Source organism: Anas platyrhynchos, chromosome 30 (assembly GCF_047663525.1).
Source record: "Anas platyrhynchos isolate ZD024472 breed Pekin duck chromosome 30, IASCAAS_PekinDuck_T2T, whole genome shotgun sequence".
Lineage (NCBI taxonomy): Eukaryota > Metazoa > Chordata > Aves > Anseriformes > Anatidae > Anas > Anas platyrhynchos.
In genome coordinates, this window is record NC_092616.1 from 3,200,439 (window position 1) to 3,219,346 (window position 18,908).

General features: G+C 51.5%; 1 protein-coding gene across 1 annotated transcript; it reads right to left on the reverse strand.

Moving 5' to 3' along the window:
- Positions 1–8,955: 8,955 nt before the first annotated feature.
- LOC119714747 (olfactory receptor 14A16-like) lies at positions 8,956–13,526 on the reverse strand. Its single transcript, XM_072029574.1, has one exon. It carries the CDS (start codon positions 10,278–10,280, stop codon positions 9,270–9,272), a length of 1,011 nt encoding a protein of 336 aa, XP_071885675.1. The 5' UTR covers positions 10,281–13,526; the 3' UTR covers positions 8,956–9,269.
- Positions 13,527–18,908: the final 5,382 nt, after the last annotated feature.

The following is an 18,908-nucleotide window of genomic DNA, read 5'->3' on the forward strand; positions in this document are numbered from 1 at the left end:
CGAAAGATTGGTCAAAGAAAGGGTAAAGGTGCAATTTGTGCTGTGTTAGGATCTTGTTTGTCTTGTGCTTGGCAAAAAGCTAAGGAAACTCCTGCTCCCAAACTGATCTCTGATGCGGAACATACAGTTTTGAAATCAGAGATTGATGTGTTGAAGTCATCATTGGCCTTTGAAAGGGAGACGGGAAAAACATTAGGAATCAGAGTGGATAAACTTTTGGATGAAAATGACAAACTTGTGAGTGAAAATGATAAACTTGTGCATGAGAATAATCATCTTAAACAAATGTTGGAGAGGGTTAGTCATCTGTTAAATAAAGTACAGCCTTGCGCTCCGGTCAAGCAGATTCGTGGAGTGCTGCATAGTGCAGAACCTGAAAGCTGGGACAGTGATTTCTGGTCTGACAGTGATGATGGTGTTGAAGAGATTTCTGATTCTGAACCCCAATCCATTTCCTTGAGACCTTTGGTTAAGACTGAGACTACTGTTGATGATAATGATGAAATCTGCACTACTGTGCGAACGATTCCGTTGCCACCAGCAGAGTTGGTTAAAATACAGGAGAAGTTCTCAAGGTGGGCAGGGGAATCAGAAGTTGAGCATGTGTGTCGAGTTTCTCTTAAAGGAGGAGATCGAATGATGTTGAGTGAGGAAGAGGTAGGAGGCTTTTGGAGACCTGGAGTATTTTTAACCACCACACCAGGAGCTGACCTGGCTGTAGCAGTACAGAAAGCAGCCTGCATTCAGGCGATATATGAAAGAGATGAATTTAGGAAATCCCCGATGTTAGCTCCTATTGATCCGATTCGGTTAACCCCTCTCATCCGTGGACTCCCTGATTGTCTTAAGATGTTTGTAGCAAACACCCAAGATCATATACTAGCTGCTTGTAGGGATGATGATAGTGGTTGTAGGCAAAATCCTAACTCCCCTATTCCCACCTGGAGTGAATTGGTACAAGACATAGATAAGTACGGACACCGAATGGGCTGGATTAATTCATCCAGTATTAAATCCCAAGACCACTCTCGGCGAGTCCGCCAAATCCACACTAAAAATCCCAGATATCCCAAATTCAAAGAGAGATTGAAACCTAATAGGGAACGAGGCGAGTTGTGTCAGCAAAAAAAACTCTTATCCCCAGGGAGGGCAATGAGCCACCCTGCTCGGTAGGTATTAGCAATTCAATGGCTCTCTAATGAACATATTGACCCTATCATTGCCATTCTTGTTGAACCCCCAAAAATATTGGTAAATTTTCTTATTGACACTGGGACCCAAATATCAGTAATTACACATGAGACAGCACAAACCCTGAGCATAACACCTGGTCAACACAGGGTTAAATTCACGGGAATCAATGGTGTGGAAAAACAATGCCCCACTGCAAAAATTTCACTCTGGTTGCCAGAGGAACAAAAATTAACCATGATAGAAGTATTAGTTGGTGCTGCATACACTAATATTTTAGGATTCGACATACTGCATGGTTGTATGTGGAAACTCCCTGATGGAACTGTGTGGAGTTTCGCGACACATCAAAGGGATTCAGGCACCATGAGACTGAGCCTGTTACAAACATCCGTACCCCTATCCCCTGCTAAAATCATTAATGATCGGCAATATCTGTTGTCAGCAGCAGCACTTATGGGGATTGACGGGGTGGTAAAAGAATTGGAAAAAAGAGGCATTATTAAAAGGACCAATTCACCTTACAATTCACCAGTGTGGCCGGTAAAGAAACCAACCAGGCAATGGCATTTTACAGTGGATTACAGACAGCTGAACGCTAACACTACACCTTTGACTGCCGCAGTTCCAAACATGGCAGAGATAGTGAAAGCCCTCTGTGTTTCTAACAGTAGCAATAGTGCTAACTACTCCCAAATATTTCTATGCATGGGAAATCAAAGATTGCTATTTCACCCTCTTTCTAACCCTGCCGGTTGAATACAACCGAGCATATTTTATTTTATTTTGTGTTCACAGGAACCCTGAGCGAACTGTATAGGGACAGCTGGAAGATGACAAATCAACAGTTTGGATTAATGATGCTATGCTTTACCCTGACCTTGATGCAATTACAGACCTTAAAGGAAACTTAGCTACTGTGGCTGTGCATGGAGCTGAGGTGTTTCACCATAGCATTTAACCATGTATTGTCACAGTATTGCACAGTCACTGGAACATCTCAAAACAGAAAGGACCTAAATCTCTCTACTTTAGTTCTACATGGAAACAAAATATTTTCAAAAGATGAATGGAGTTGGAACAATTCTCTAAGAATGGCTGAACTTCAAGCCATGTCTGGACAGACAATACAAATTGGTTGCCAAATAACTAAAATAACTGAACCAAATTTTGATTGCTGGTACAATTTTACTTTCACCAAACCTATAATTTTGTACTGTCTCTGAGGTTACAGAGACACAGAATTACTATTTGAATTCATGGTCAAAGGATAAGAAGCCTCTGCCCCTGCAGATATTTGAAAACGAACCGACTCAGCCTCCCATTGGTCTAACTCCTTCCATCTTCAACACAGGTCCTTACGTAATTAAAAATGTGGGACAACAACAAATTGTCTTTAACCCTAGTTGGTCCCTAAAAAAGGGCCACGGGATGCAACTGGGTTATTAGGGACAGGATTAGGTATATTAAATAGCATTGATGCTGAGGTCTTAATGAGTAGAATAACTGCTACTACAGATGACCTAAGGAAATTGGAACAACCAATAAAATCATCCTTATTGGCTTGAGGAAAATGATCATCAATTAATTGTAAATACCCTTGGAAAAGCCCAAGGCAATACCTCCCTTGCCTTGAGCTGTATCCAAGCGCAGTTATGGATACAATCTGTAGCAGCAGCTATTATTAGAGAGGGAGAAGGAAAAACTTTGCCCACTGAAATTCGAAAATTGATTTGGGATAATGCTTCAGAATTTGATAAAGAATTTCAAGCTTGGTGGCAATTAGTCAACTTTACCCATTATGCAGAAAATGATAAAATTGTTGCCTTTATACTTACTATAAGTAATGCCACCGTATACAATGTATATCCAATCATTGCATTAGGACTCAATCGTAATGGAACTATACTTTATCCTAAAGAGCATTAAGTATGGGCCCATCAAGAGGGAGGAAAGTGGCAAACAATTGATGTAAATGCATGCATTGTGCGTGAACAAAAAGGTTTCATCTGTGAAAGTAACACGCTGGAATCTCAAGACATTTGTCTTGACACTGAGCAAAATATCACAGAATCACAGAATTTCTAGGTTGGAAGAGACCTCAAGATCATCGAGTCCAACCTCTAACCTAACACTAACAGTCCCCACTAAACCATATCCCTAAGCTCTACATCTAAACGTCTTTTGAAGACTTCCAGGGATGGTGACTCCACCACCTCCCTGGGCAGCCCATTCCAGTGCCTAACAACCCTTTCAGTAAAGAAATTCTTCCTAACATCTAACCTAAAACTCCCCTGGCGTAACTTTAGCCCATTCCCCCTCGTCCTGTCACCAGGCACATGGGAGAACAGGCCAACCCCCACCTCGCTACAGCCTCCTTTAATGTACTTATACAGAGCAATAAGGTCACCCCTGAGCCTCCTCTTCTCTAGGCTGAACAAGCCCAGCTCCTTCAGCCGCTCCTCATAGGACTTGCTCTCCAGGCCCCTCACCAGCTTCGTCGCCCTTCTTTGGACCCGCTCAAGCACCTCGATGTCCTTCTTGTAGCGAGGGGCCCAAAACTGAACACAGTACTCGAGGTGCGGCCTCACCAGAGCCGAGTACAGGGGGACGATCACCTCCCTAGCCCTGCTGGTCACAGTGTTTCTGATACAAGCCAGGATGCCGTTGGCCTTCTTGGCCACCTGAGCACACTGCTGGCTCATATTCAGCCGACTGTCCACCATCACTCCCAGGTCCTTCTCTGCCTGGCAGCTCTCCAACCATTCCTCTCCCAGCCTGTAGTTCTGCTTGGGGTTATTGCGCCCCAGGTGCAGGACCCGGTACTTGGCCTTGTTGAATTTCATACAGTTGACCTCAGCCCATCGGTGCAGCCTATCCAGATCCTCCTGCAGAGCCTTCCTACCCTCGAGCAGATCGACACACGCACCTAGCTTGGTGTCATCTGCAAACTTACTGAGGGTGCACTCAGTGCCATCATCCAGATCATTGATGAAGATGTTAAAGAGGACCGGCCCCAGCACCGAGCCCTGGGGGACGCCACTAGTGACTGGCCTCCAACTGGACTTGGCTCCATTTACCACAACTCTTTGGGCCCGGCTATCCAGCCAGTTTCTAACCCAACGAAGTGTGCACCAGTCCAAGCCAAGAGCAGCCAGTTTCTTGAGGAGAATGCTGTGGGAGACGGTGTCAAAAGCCTTGCTGAAGTCAAGGTAGACCACATCCACAGCCTTTCCCTCATCCACCCAGCGCGTCACTTTGTCGTAGAAGGAGATCAGGTTCGTCAAGCAGGACCTGCCTTCCATAAACCCATGCTGGCTGGGCCTGATCGCCTGCTTGCCCTTCAAGTGCCGCATGATGACTCCCAAGAGGATCTGCTCCATGAGCTTCCCTGGTACTGAGGTCAAACTGACCGGCCTGTAGTTCCCCGGGTCTGCCCTCCGGCCCTTCTTGTAGATGGGCGTCACATTTGCTAGTCGCCAGTCCACTGGGACCTCCCCCGATAGCCAGGACTGCTGATAAATGATGGATAGGGGCTTGGCCAGCTCCTCTGCCAGTTCTCTCAGTACCCTTGGGTGGATCCCATCCGGCCCCATCGATTTGTGGACATCCAAGTGCCGTAGCAGGTCACCAACCAGTTCTTCGTGGATGGTGAGGCCCACATCCTGCTCCCCGTCCCCTTCCACCAGTTCTGGGTACTGGGTATCCAGAGAGCAACCGGTTTTGCCGCTAAAGACTGAGGCAAAGAAGGCATTAAGCACCTCCGCCTTTTCCTCATCTCTTGTAACTAAGTTTCCCCCTGCATCCAGTAAAGGATGGAGATTCTCCCTAGTCCTCCTTTTTGTGTTGATGTATTTATAAAAACGTTTTTTGTTATCTTTAACAGCAGTAGCCAGATTGAGCTCCAGATGAGCTTTGGCCTTCCTAATCTTGTCCCTGCACAGCCTCGCTACATCCTTATAGTCCTCCTTAGTGGCCTGCCCAATTTTCCAAAGATTATAAACCCTCTTTTTTCTCCTAAGCTCAAGCCACAATTCTCTGTTGAGCCAGGCTGGTCTTCTTCCCCGCTGGCTCATCTTTGGGCGCATGGGAATAGACCGCTCCTGCGCCATTAGGATTTGCCTCTTAAAGAGCGCCCAGCCTTCCTGGACCCCTCTGCCCTTCAGAACCGCCTCCCAAGGGACTCCACCAACTAGTGTCCTGAGCAGCCCAAAGTCAGCCCTCCGAAAGTCCAATACAGTGGTTTTACTGGTTCCCTTCCTGGCCCCGCCAAGAATAGTGAACTCCACCATTTCGTGGTCACTCTGCCCAAGACTGTTCCCGACAATCACATCCTCCACCAGTCCTTCTCTGTTTGTGAAGAGAAGGTCTAGCAGGGCACCACCCCTGGTAGGTTCACTAATCAGCTGCGTCAGGAAGCTATCTTCCACGCTCTCCAGAAACCTCCTAGACTGCTTCCTCTGGGCTGTGTTGTGCTTCCAGGATATGTCAGGGAAGTTGAAGTCCCCCACGAGTACAAGCGCTGACGATTTCGCAACTTCTGTCAGCTGCCTGTAGAACTCCTCATCCGTCTCCTCATCCTGGTTCGGCGGTCTATAGCAGACCCCGACCAGGACACTAGCCTTGTTGTCCCTGCCGATCCTAACCCAAAGGGACTCGATCTTGTCATTCCTAGCCTCGAGTTCTACAACATCGAAAGACTCTCTAATATAGAGAGCCACACCGCCACCCCTTCTGTGCTGCCTGTCCCTTCTGAAGAGCCTATAGCCAGGCATCGCAGCACTCCAGTCATGAGACTGGTCCCACCACGTTTCCATGATGGCAACCAAGTCGTAGCCTGCCCTCTGCACGATGGCTTCCAGCTCCTCCTGTTTGTTACCCATGCTGCGTGCATTGGTGTAGATGCACTTCAGCTGGGCCTTTACCTTATCCTCCGGCCTTGCCATTGCTCCCCCTGGCACAGCCCCAACAGTCCTTGCCTCAGCCCCATCCCCCTTCTTACCTAGTTTAAAGCCCTATCAATGAGCCCCGCCAGCTCCTGGCCCAGGATCCTTTTTCCCCTAAAGGATAGGGACCCGTCTACGACCATCAGACCAGGTGCTGAGTAAACTGCCCCATGGTCGAAAAACCCAAGATTTCTGCGTAGGCACCAGCCCCGGAGCCATGTGTTTAACAGGTGGGCTTTCCTTGTCCTCTCCGTACCCCTCCCTGTCAACGTAGGGATGGACGAAAATACTACCTGCACTCCTGCTCCGTCCACTAACCGTCCCAGCCCCCTAAAGTCTCTTTTGATAGCCTTCAGGCTTCTGTCATCAATGTCGTCACTGCCCGCCTGGACTATCAGGAGAGGATAATAATCAGAGGGGCGTACCAGGTTGGGGAGCTTCCTGGCAACGAATATTTGCCACTTTGAGATACATCCTAATGAAACCCTTAAAACTGTACTTATATATATTGGGAAAGGTTGTGTTTGTATGAGAACTCATTGTGATTCTATAGTCGTAGATGATACAGTGGTAGATACCAGTAATCACTCTAATGTTTGTGTTTGCAGTTTTACCAAAATTCTAGGATGTGATTTTAAATACTCAGTTCCTGTCACTTCTTATCAACTTATTGCATCTAATTATATTCTGCTTCATGAACTGCTGCCTACTCCTATTGGAATGAACCTCACCTTGGTGAAGAAATTGCTGGTACATGAGGACCTGAAGCAGCTGATGACACAACTCCAAGAAAATGGACAAAAGACTCTGATTACTGTCCACCATGATGCACAAGAAATACATCCAGTGATGGAAAGAGTGCAGAGAGATGAGAGACACCGTTGGTGGGACACTTTGTTTGGATGATCGCCAGCTACCAAGGGAATCTTCAACAAGATGCTTCACCTTGTTCTTGTTCTGTTAATACTCACTGTGTTATGTTTTATACTGACAATTAGTTTGGATGTTAAACTCTGGTTTATGATGAAACGTTTAGCATCCCTACACAATGTACATACACTCGATAAACCTCAATCCGAGAATGTATGTGATGTCCCCGACATATTCCAACTGTCGTGAAGCTTGAGTGACTATAGTCAAGGGGTGGATTATGTGGTGTAAATGCCTGAAGTAACTAGGAAAATAAAACTAACATTCACGTTTTTAACGGAAAGGTACAGCATTGAAGAGGCTTTCAGGGTAGGGCATAACTGCATTACCTGAGCATTCCCTAGGCTCCCAACCTTAGATGCTATCGCGCTGGGGAAACTTGGTGTGCTAGCTCTAAGGAACACCACGGAGCGTGGAGTGGAGTGGAGACACCACGGCTAGGCTCTGTAATCAGGTGGGGCTTCAATTGTTCTTGTGCACAAAGCTGCACTTTTGCCACCCTAAGCCAAAGATCTGTCATGTTTTGACAAATGCTGTACCCTAGTGCACTTTTTGCTCATTATAATATCATTATAATACCAAAACACACCTCCATCCCAAAAGCTACCCGCCTCCAAGGTGCGACCACCCCTCACTGAGCATGCGCTCTGAATTCCTCGGAGCCTATTACTTTAAACGGAGACGGGAAAGCTTTACACCAACCATAACTAAGATATGCTTGACTAGAGCCACTCAAACTCCACCTAAAAGATAGAAAATAATATAAATTGGCCCAAGAGAGAGGGGATGTTAGGGAAGATACCATCGTCAGGGGAGATACCATCCCGAGGACATACAACATCCTTAGGACCTCCTGACTCCTGGGATCAGTCGACGGGCTGAGCCTCTCTTCCCCCCCCATTGGGACGCCTTTGGGTGAGATCTGAATATTTGCTTATAAATCTCTATAGAGTCTTTGATCCTTTTAACGCATTTATTTCTAGGCTGCGCACCTAAAACACCTACAACACCTGTAACACCTGTAACACCTGTAACACTTATAACATCTATAACATCTGTAACATCTATAACATCTGTAACACCTACAACACCTGTATAACATCTGTAACACCTGTAACACCTGTGTATTTCATGCATACTAGCTTGCTTTTGCAGATAGTCACTATCACCGGCAATCCAAAAGAACCTGATTACCTGTTGCTCTAATAAACCATACTTGATTGCACTGTGATAGCTCTCATTAATGCAACTAGGGTAAGGGTGGTTATCCGTGATAGTTCAGTGTTCTGAATCTAACCAGACCCCCAGACGGTTAATGCATTGTTGGTGAATGTCTGAACGGACCCCCAGGTGGTTAATACGTTTTTGGTGAATGTCTGAGCGGACCCCCAGGCGGTTATTACGTTTTTGGTGAATGTCCGAACGGACCCCCAGTTTTGGTGAATGTCCGACTGGTTCAGTACTCTGAATCCAACTGGGCCCGTAACGGTTAATCAGCTACACCCCTTTAACGCGACACCACAGGAATCCCTCGCAGAACCTATGGTCTTGTCCAGGCCATAGTCTCGAGTTCCCAGACTGCAGTGGCTGCCTTCCAATGATTGTGACTTATGTTGGACTCATAGAATCATAGAACCATAGTGCCATGTAGATTGGGAAAGACCTCCCCCATCATTTGGGTCAGGCCAAAGACGACAAGCTAACAAACTCTGACCTGTATACAGCTTCTCCTGATAAATTTGGCAGTGGCCCTGTGTTACCTTTGTTTCCTCTTTAACTGTAACTTCAGCAGGAATAGTTCATCTTGGTACCATGGCACAAGCATACAGACATCAGTGTCCCCTGCTGTGTCCCGTTCTCCTCTGCAGCAAACCCTCAGAGGCCTTCAGCCCCTCCGTACCATTCCTGGGGGTCTTCAGGCATCTCCTGCCACCCCAAAGCCAGGGCAGCCTGCCCTGACCTGCTGCAGAGAGAAAAAGGTTTACTATTCCTGTTTATTAATCCACTGAAAATAGGTCTCAGAGAAAGAAATTGCTCCAGCCTCATTTATTTTGATTAAATACACAGAGCCTTTTTTTCACTGAAACCATAGGTCACACAGACAAGGGAATACTCAGGTAGAAGAAAGCGAAGGGCTTTTCTGTGTAGACAACATTACAACAAAGACACAAAGGAAAAACAACCAAATAAATCAACAAACACCTAAGAGAAAGGCAAGAGTGCCTGTCGTGACATACGCTGGGAGTCATTTGCAGAAAAAGGTAGACAGCCTGTGGCCACAGATAAAAACCCAATCAACAGTTTCCATATTGAATCCCTGAGATCCTGGTTCCTCATGCTGTAGATGAAGGGGTTCAATACTGGAGGCAGCACTGAGTACAGAACTGCCACAACGAGGTTCAGGTTTGGGGAGGAGATGGAACGGGGCTTCAGGTAGGCAAATATGACAGTGCTGAAAAAGAGTGAGACCACGGAGAGGTGAGGGATGCATGTGGAAAAGGCTTTGTGCCGGCCCTGCTCAGAGGGGATCCTCAGAACAACCCTGAAGATCTGCACATAGGACAGAACAATAAAAACAAAACATCCAAAAACCAGAAAGGAAGTGAACGTGAGAAGCCCAGCTTCCCTGACATAGGAGTCTGTGCAAGAGAGCTTGAGGATGGAGGGGATTTCACAGAAGAACTGGTCCACGGCATTGCCTTGGCAGAGGGGCAGTGAAAATGTATTGGCAGTGTGCAGCAGAGCATAGAGAAAGCCACTGCCCCAGGCAGCTGCTGCCATCTGGGCACAAGCTCTGCTGCCCAGGAGGCTCCCGTAGTGCAGGGGCTTGCAGATGGCAACGTAGCGGTCATACGCCATGATGGTGAGAAGGAAATACTCTGCTGATATCAAGAAGATAAATGAAAAGAACTGTGCAGCACATCCTGTGTAGGAGATGGTCCTGGTGTCCCAGAGGGAATTGGCCATGGCTTTGGGTACAGTGGTGGAGATGCAGCCCAGGTCGAGGAGGGCGAGGTTGAGGAGGAAGAAGTACATGGGGGTGTGGAGGCGGTGGTCGCAGGCTATGGCGATGAGGATGAGGCCGTTGCCCAGGAGGGCAGCCAGGTAGATGCCCAGGAAGAGCACGAAGTGCAGGAGCTGCAGCTCCCGTGTGTCTGCAAATGGCCGGAGGAGGAACTCTGTGATGGAGCTGCTGTTGGACATCTGAGACATCCTAGACAAAGGGATGATCCAAGGAAGGAAAGACAGTGATAATGAGGAGAGGGATCTCTGAGAAAAAATTAATCCATCTCTCACTGAAAACCCCTACCTCTATGTAAAAATGCTTCTCTCCTGAAATAGCAGACTTTATTTCTATTCTCACTTAGGCAAAGAGAAAAATGTCAGCAGAGAGTAAGAGTGAACGAGGAATTCTCAACTTTATCCCTGCTCTTTTAAAGTCCCCTTGGATACATCCTGCTTGCACTGTGGAGCTGTGAGCAGGCTGCCCCAGGCAGCAGCCTCCCACCAGCAGCAGGACCCTACCCTGCCCCGGGGGGGCTCCTTCCACCTGCAGCTTCTCCCCGCAGCGCCCTGGGCAGCTCCCCGGGCAGGCTGAGTGCTGAGCCTGGCAGGCGGCAGAGGCCCTGCCCCGGCACACAGCCCCTGGGCCACAGCAGGGACCCTGCTCTGCACCACAGCCCTGGACACCCCTGCCTGCACCCCCGGCTTCTCCTGCCTCCAGCCAGACACTTACCGGGTGCAGGGCTGGGAAGTCTTCTCCCCCGGTGAGCTCTGGGCATGCTGCCACTTCTGCCTGCCTTTAAGCACTGTGTCTCTGCAGGCAGTGCCCCCAGGCCTGCTGCGCTGTGCAGAGGAGCTGCTCCTGGGCAGAGCTGTCTCTCTGTAGCGCTGCCCGCTTGCCAGGAGCTCCCCTTGGGCCCAGGAGCCCGGCCCAGCTCAGCAGCAGAGGCCCAGCCCAAGGCCTCCCTTGCTCTGCCCCCCACCAGGCTCCCTGCACATGGCCCTGGGGCTGCAGGGGAACCTGCTGGGAAACAGCCTGAAGGGATCCCTGGGCTTCCCTCCTTCCCCTGGGCACACACACTTCTTGAAAGCAGGCTCATTTCTCCTTACGGAACACTAATTAAGTGTAACAATCACATCTTCTTGTCCCAGTATCAGTTTGGACATCGAGTCATGGTAAGGGACTGATCTCCTTCATCCCCACTTAAGGAAAGAATTCAGCAGAGTCAGTCAAGGCATCTCATGCTGGTTGTTATTCCTGGGGCTGGAAAGGGATCTCAGCTCCCTCCCTTATCTGCCACAGACCCACAGGAGCTGGGATTCCTCAGGCCTCAGTTCAGGTGTCCACAACATAGGCACCTTAACGCGAATTATTGAGCCACAATAGCTCCTTAGTGGAGATGGAGGACAGGCAGGAGCTGTTCAGATGGAAATACCTGCTGAAATTTGAGGTTAATCCTCTGGGAATCTGATGGGACATTCCGCAGGCCAACTGAAATGCCAGCAGATGCCACATGTAGGACAACTGAACCTGTCCCTACTCCTTACGTGTAGGTCAGCCTGCAGAGGCTGTCAGCAGAGCAAAAGGAGTCATGTGTCACAGGGAGAGCTAAACCTATTCTGTTCTCTTTTAAATGTTCTCTTTTTTCCTTTCTCTTCTATGTCACCCTTGGCTGTAATGGCTGTTGTGTCTCGGACATCTCCACAGGGCCTCAGCTCTCACCAGCCAGGTCTCCCTGCCCTTTGTGCCTTGAGGCAGGACTCTGCAGGAGCACAACAGGACAACAGTGAGGATAAAATCAGCAGTTACTTTCCAAACTAAACCCTTAACAGTCCATGGGACCTGCATCCAAGGCCCCAGTGTGAGCGATGTGACCCCAGCGATGTGACCACAGCGATGTGACCTCAGCGATGAGACCTCAGTGCCGGAACCTCAGGGATGTGACCTCAGCGCGGGAACCTAAACAATGTGACCTCAGCGCGGGAACCTCAGCGATGTCACCTAAGCGCGGGAACCTCAGCACGGGAACCTCAGTGATGTGACCTCAGTGTGGGAAGCTCAGCGATGTGACCTCAGCGCGGGAACCTCAGCGCTGTGACCTCAGCACGGGAACCTCAGCGCAGGAATCTCAGCGATGTGACCTCAACGCTGGAACCTTATTGTGGGAACCTCAGCGATGTGACCTCAGCGCGGAAACCTCAGCGATGTGGCCTCAGTACGGGAAGCTCATCGCGGGAACCTCAGCGATGTCACCTAAGCGATGTGACCTCAGCGCGGGAACCTCAGCGCGGGATCCTCAGCGCTGTGACTTCACCGTGGGAACCTCAGCGATGAGACCTCAGCGCGGGAAGCTCAGCGATGTGACCTCAGCGCGGGAAGCTCTGCGATGTGACCTCAGCGCGGGAACCTCAGCGATGGGAACTCAGCGCGGGAACCTCAGCGATGTGACCAAAGCGTGGGAACCTCAGCGCGGGAACCTCAGCACTGTGACCTCAGCGCGGGAACCTAAACAATGTGACCTCACTGCGGGAACCTCACCGTGGGAACCTAAGCAGTGTCACGTCAGCGCGGGAACCTCACCGCGGGAACCTCAGCGATGTGACCTCAGCGTGGGAACCTCTGCGCTGTGACCTCAGTGTGGGAACCTCAGCGCGGGAACCTCAGCGATGTGACCTCAGTGTGGGAACCTCAGCGCGGGAACCTCAGCGATGTGACCTCAACGCAGGAACCTCAGCGATGTGACCTCAGCTGTGTGACCTCAATGCGGGAAACTCAGTGATGTGACCTCACCGTGGGAACCTCAGCGCGGGAATCTCAGCGCTGGAACCTCACCGATGTGACCAAAGCACGGGAACCTGAGTGCGGGAACCTCAGCGATGTCACCTAAGCGATGTGACCTCAGCGCGGGAACCTCAGCTCTGCGACCTCAGCGATGTGACTTCACCGTGGGAACCTCAGAGATGTGACCTCAGCGCGGGAACCTTAACGATGTGACCTCAGATCTGCGACCTCAGCGATGTGACCTCATCGTGGGAACCTCAGTGATGTGACCGCAGCGCGGGAACCTCAGCAATGTGACCTCAGCGCAGGAACCTCAGCGCAGGAACTTCAGCGATGTGACCTCAGTACGGGAACCTCAGCGCGGGATCCTCAGCTCTGTGACCTCAGCTATGTGACCTCAGCGCGGGAACCTGAGCGCGGGAACCTAAGCGCGGGAACCTCAGCGATGTGACATCAGCGTAAGAACCTCAGCGCGGGAATCTCAACGATGTCACCTAAGCGATGTGACCTCAGCGCGGGAACCTCAGCGATGTGACCTCAGCACGGGAACCTCAGCGCGGGAACCTCAGCGCAGGAACCTCAGCGATGTGACCTCAGCACTGTGACCTCAGCACTGTGACCTCAGCGTGGGGACCTCAGCACTGTGACCTCAGCACTGTGACCTCAGCGTGGGAACTTCAGCGTGGGAACCTCAGCACTGTGACCTCAGCACTGTGACCTCAGCGTGGGAACCTCAGCACTGTGACCTCAGCACTGTGACCTCAGCGTGGGAAACTCAGCACTGTGCCCTCAGCACTGTGACCTCAGCGTGGGAACCTCAGCACTGTGACCTCAGCACTGTGACCTCAGCGTGGGAACCTCAGCACTGTGACCTCAGCACTGTGACCTCAGCGTGGGAAACTCAGCACTGTGACCTCAGCGTGGGAACCTCAGCACTGTGACCTCAGCACTGTGACCTCAGCGTGGGAACCTCAGCGTGGGAACCTCAGCGTGGGAACCTCAGCACTGTGACCTCAGCGCGGGAACCTCAGCACTGTGACCTCAGCACTGTGACCTCAGTGTGGGAACCTCAGCGATGTGACCTCAGCGTGGGAACCTCAGCACTGTGACCTCACCACTGTGACCTCAGCGTGGGAACCTCAGCACTGTGCCCTCAGCACTGTGACCTCAGCGTGGGAACCTCAGCGTGGGAACCTCAGCACTGTGACCTCAGCTCGGGAACCTCAGCACTGTGACCTCAGCACTGTGACCTCAGCAGTGTGACCTCAGCACTGTGACCTCAGCACTGTGACCTCAGCGTGGGAACCTCAGCACTGTGACCTCAGCGTGGGAACTTCAGCGTGGGAACCTCAGCACTGTGACCTCAGCACTGTGACCTCAGCGTGGGAACCTCAGCACTGTGACCTCAGCAGTGTGACCTCAGCACTGTGACCTCAGCACTGTGACCTCAGCGTGGGAACCTCAGCACTGTGACCTCAGCGTGGGGACCTCAGCGTGGGAACCTCAGCACTGTGACCTCAGTGTGGGAACCTCAGCACTGTGACCTCAGTACTGTGAACTCAGCGTGGGAACCTCAGCGATGTGACCTCAGCGTGGGAACCTCAGCACTGTGACCTCAGCACTGTGACCTCAGCGTGGGAACCTCAGCACTGTGACCTCAGCGTGGGAACCTCAGCACTTTGATCTCAGCACTGTGACCTCAGCGTGGGGACCTCAGCACTGTGACCTCAGCGTGGGAACCTCAGCACTTTGATCTCAGCACTGTGACCTCAGCGTGGGGACCTCAGCACTGTGACCTCAGCACTATGACCTCAGCGTGGGAACCTCAGCATTGTGACCTCAGCACTGTGACCTCAGCACTGTGACCTCAGCGCGGGAACCTCAGCACTGTGACCTCAGCACTGTGACCTCAGCACTGTGACCTCAGCACTGTGAACTCAGCGCGGGAACCTCAGCACTGTGACCTCAGCACTGTGACCTCAGCGTGGGAACCTCAGCACTGTGACCTCAGCACTGTGACCTCAGCGTGGGAACCTCAGCACTGTGACCTCAGCACTGTGACCTCAGCGTGGGAACCTCAGCACTGTGACCTCAGCAATGTGACCTCAGCGTGGGAACCTCAGTGTGAGAACCTCAGCACTGTGACCTCAGCGTGGGAAACTCAGCACTGTGACCTCAGCACTGTGACCTCAGCACCGTGACCTCAGCGTGGGAACCTCAGCACTGTGACCTCAGCACTGTGACCTCAGCACTGTGACCTCAGCGTGGAAACCTCAGCGTGGGAACCTCAGCACTGTGACCTCAGCGCGGGAACCTCAGCACTGTGACCTCAGCACTGTGACCTCAGCACTGTGACCTCAGCGTGGGAACCTCAGCACTGTGACCTCAGCGTGGGAACCTCAGCACTGTGACCTCAGCACTGTGACCTCAGCGTGGGAACCTCAGCACTGTGCCCTCAGCACTGTGACCTCAGCGTGGAAACCTCAGCGTGGGAACCTCAGCACTGTGACCTCAGCGTGGGAACCTCAGCACTGTGACCTCAGCACTTTGACCTCAGCGTGGGAACCTCAGCACTGTGACCTCAGCACTGTGACCTCAGCGTGGGAACCTCAGCGTGGGAACCTCAGCACTGTGACCTCAGCACTGTGACCTCAGCGTGGGAACCTCAGCGTGGGAACCTCAGCACCGTGACCTCAGCACTGTGACCTCAGCGTGGGAACCTCAGCACTGTGACCTCAGCACTGTGACCTTAGCACTGTGACCTCAGCGTGGGAACATCAGCACTGTGACCTCAGCGTGGGAACTTCAGCGTGGGAAATTCAGCACACTGACCTCAGCACTGTGACCTCAGCACTGTGACCTCAGCGTGGGAACCTCAGCACTGTGACCTCAGCACTGTGACCTCAGCGTGGGAACCTCAGCGTGGGAACCTCAGCGTGGGAACCTCAGCACTGTGACCTCAGCACTGTGACCTCAGCGCGGGAACCTCAGCACTGTGACCTCAGCACTGTGACCTCAGCGCTGGAACCTCAGCACTGTGACCTCAGCACTCTGACCTCAGCGTGGGAACCTCAGCGTGGGAACCTCAGCACTGTGACCTCAGCACTGTGACCTCAGCAGTGTGACCTCAGCGTGGGGACCTCAGCACTGTGACCTCAGCGTGGGAACCTCAGCACTGTGACCTCAGCGTGGGAACTTCAGTGTGGGAACCTCAGCACTGTGACCTCAGCACTGTGACCTCAGTGTGGGAACCTCAGCGATGTGACCTCAGCGTGGGAACCTCAGCACTGTGACCTCACCACTGTGACCTCAGCGTGGGAAACTCAGCACTGTGACCTCAGCACTGTGACCTCAGCACTGTGACCTCAGCACTGTGACCTCAGCGTGGGGACCTCAGCACTGTGACCTCAGCACTGTGACCTCAGCGTGGGAACCTCAGCACTGTGCCCTCAGTGTGGGAACCTCAGCACTTTGACCTCAGCACTGTGACCTCAGCACTGTGACCTCAGCGTGGGAACCTCAGCACTGTGACCTCAGCGTGGGAACCTCAGCGATGTCACCTAAGCGACGTGACCTCAGCGCGGGAACCTCAGCGATGTGACCTCAGTGCGGGAACCTGAGCTCTGTGACCTCAGCGCGGGAACCTAAACAATGTGACAAAAGTGCGGGAACCTCATCGTGGGAACCTCAGCGATGTGACCTCAGCGCGGGAACCTCAGCGATGTGAACTCAGCTTGGGAACCTCAGCGGGGGAATCTCAGCAATGTGACCTAAGCGATGTGACCTCAGCGGGGGAATCTCAGCACTGTGACCTCAGCGCGGGAACCTCAGCGTGGGAACCTCAGCGATGTGACCTCAGCGCGGGAACCTCAGCGATGTGAACTCAGCTTGGGAACCTCAGCGGGGGAATCTCAGCAATGTGACCTAAGCGATGCGACCTCAGCAAGGGAACCTCAGCAGTGTGACCTCAGCGCGGGAACCTCAGCGTGGGAACCTCAGCAGTGTCACGTCAGCGCGGGAAACTCAGCACGGGAAACTCAGTGATGTGAGCTCAGTGCGGGAACCTCAGCAGTGTCACGTCAGCGCGGGAACCTCAGCGTAGGATCCTCAAAAGTGTGACCTCACAGCGGGAAACTCAGCGATTTGACCTCAGTGCCGGAGCCTCAGCACTGTGACCTCAGCGTGGGAACCTCGACACTTTGACCTCAGCACTGTGACCTCAGCGTGGGAACCTCAGCACTGTGACCTCAGCGCTGGAACCTCAGCACTGTGACCTCAGCGTGGGAACCTCAGCGTGGGAACCTCAGCACTGTGACCTCAGCACTGTGACCTCAGCGTGGGAACCTCAGCACTGTGACCTCAGCGTGGGAACCTCAGCACTGTGACCTCAGCACTGTGACCTTAGCGTGGGAACCTCAGCACTGTGACCTCAGCACTGTGAACTCAGCACTGTGACCTCAGCGTGGGAAACTCAGCACTGTGACCTCAGCACTGTGACCTCAGCACTGTGACCTCAGCGTGGGGACCTCAGCAGTGTGACCTCAGCACTGTGACCTCAGCACTGTGACCTCAGCGTGGGGACCTCAGCACTGTGACCTCAGCACTGTGACCTCAGCGTGGGGACCTCAGCACTGTGACCTCAGCACTGTGACCTCAGCGTGGGAACCTCAGCACTTTGATCTCAGCACTGTGACCTCAGCACTGTGACCTCAGCGTGGGAACCTCAGCACTTTGATCTCAGCAGTGTGACCTCAGCACTGTGACCTCAGCGTGGGAACCTCAGCACTGTGACCTCAGCGTGGGAACTTCAGCGTGGGAACCTCAGCACTGTGAGCTCAGCGTGGGAACCTCAGCACTGTGACCTCAGCACTGTGACCTCAGCGTGGGAACCTCAGCACTTTGATCTCAGCAGTGTGACCTCAGCACTGTGACCTCAGCGTGGGAACCTCAGCACTGTGACCTCAGCGTGGGAACTTCAGCGTGGGAACCTCAGCACTGTGAGCTCAGCGTGGGAACCTCAGCACTGTGACCTCAGCACTGTGACCTCAGCGTGGGAACCTCAGCACTGTGACCTCAGCAGTGTGACCTCAGCACTGTGAGCTCAGCGTGGGAACCTCAGCACTGTGACCTCAGCACTGTGACCTCAGCGTGGGAACCTCAGCACTTTGACTAAGTCTAGTTTGTTTCAGGCTCACAGACACCAATGTGGTGGATGGCAAATGGCGTTTCTTGTCGAGTCCCATGGGGTTATCTACCCAAGGCCCATAGCGTCACTTCGCTTGCTTACAGCACAGCCCACACGCTACTGGCCATCAAGGGAGGGGCTCCACCTTTCCGTACAGCGCCACATCTTCCGGCCGCCAGACCCTAACTACCCATAAAGAGATTCTCAAAAGTGTTGAAGTAACTAGAGAGCAGAAGCCCTGCATAAAATCAATGTGATATATGGAATTCTACTTTAAACCCCTCTGTAAGGGTAGTGGTAGTAGTGGTGGTGATCATCCTCAGGAGGTACTTATCTCTCTTCCCTAACCATAGCAAAAGCTTAGAATAGACATCAATTTTACGTCAGTGAAGCATGGCAAAATGAATTTGATGATTAGTAAATTTGGGAAATTGCGTCTTATTCATGTGGAAATTTCGCATTGATTCCAATAGCTGTTGACATCTTGATATCGCCCTGAAAAGGCTTCTTGTCTAGTTTGACATGGTAAATCTCTTTTTTTTTTTTTATAGGAGTTTTTTAAAGCCACAGGCAGCTGCTAAGGAATCTCTGATTTATACAAGAGACTTTCAAAACTATCCCTTATCTTCACTGTCCTATTATCCAATGGTTTCCCCATAGCTATGTTCTGTTTTGATTTGAGATGACTGGCCCAGCTCAGAAACATCCTTTTTGATCTCGCTGCTCAGTCTTGTTCAGTGATTTTAGTTTAGCGATTTTTATATTGTCTAACACATGAAATCCATGAATGGATGTAGATGCTTTTAGAGTTACTAAATTTTTCATGATCAAGGATGTTTTCACACATTGTGACTAAAAGCAGATGCAGAAA

What these genes read in the sequence shown, in the direction of transcription:
- LOC119714747 (XM_072029574.1), bottom strand. Translation starts at nt 10,280, where the DNA reads ATGTCTCAGATGTCCAACAGCAGCTCCATCACAGAGTTCCTCCTCCGG.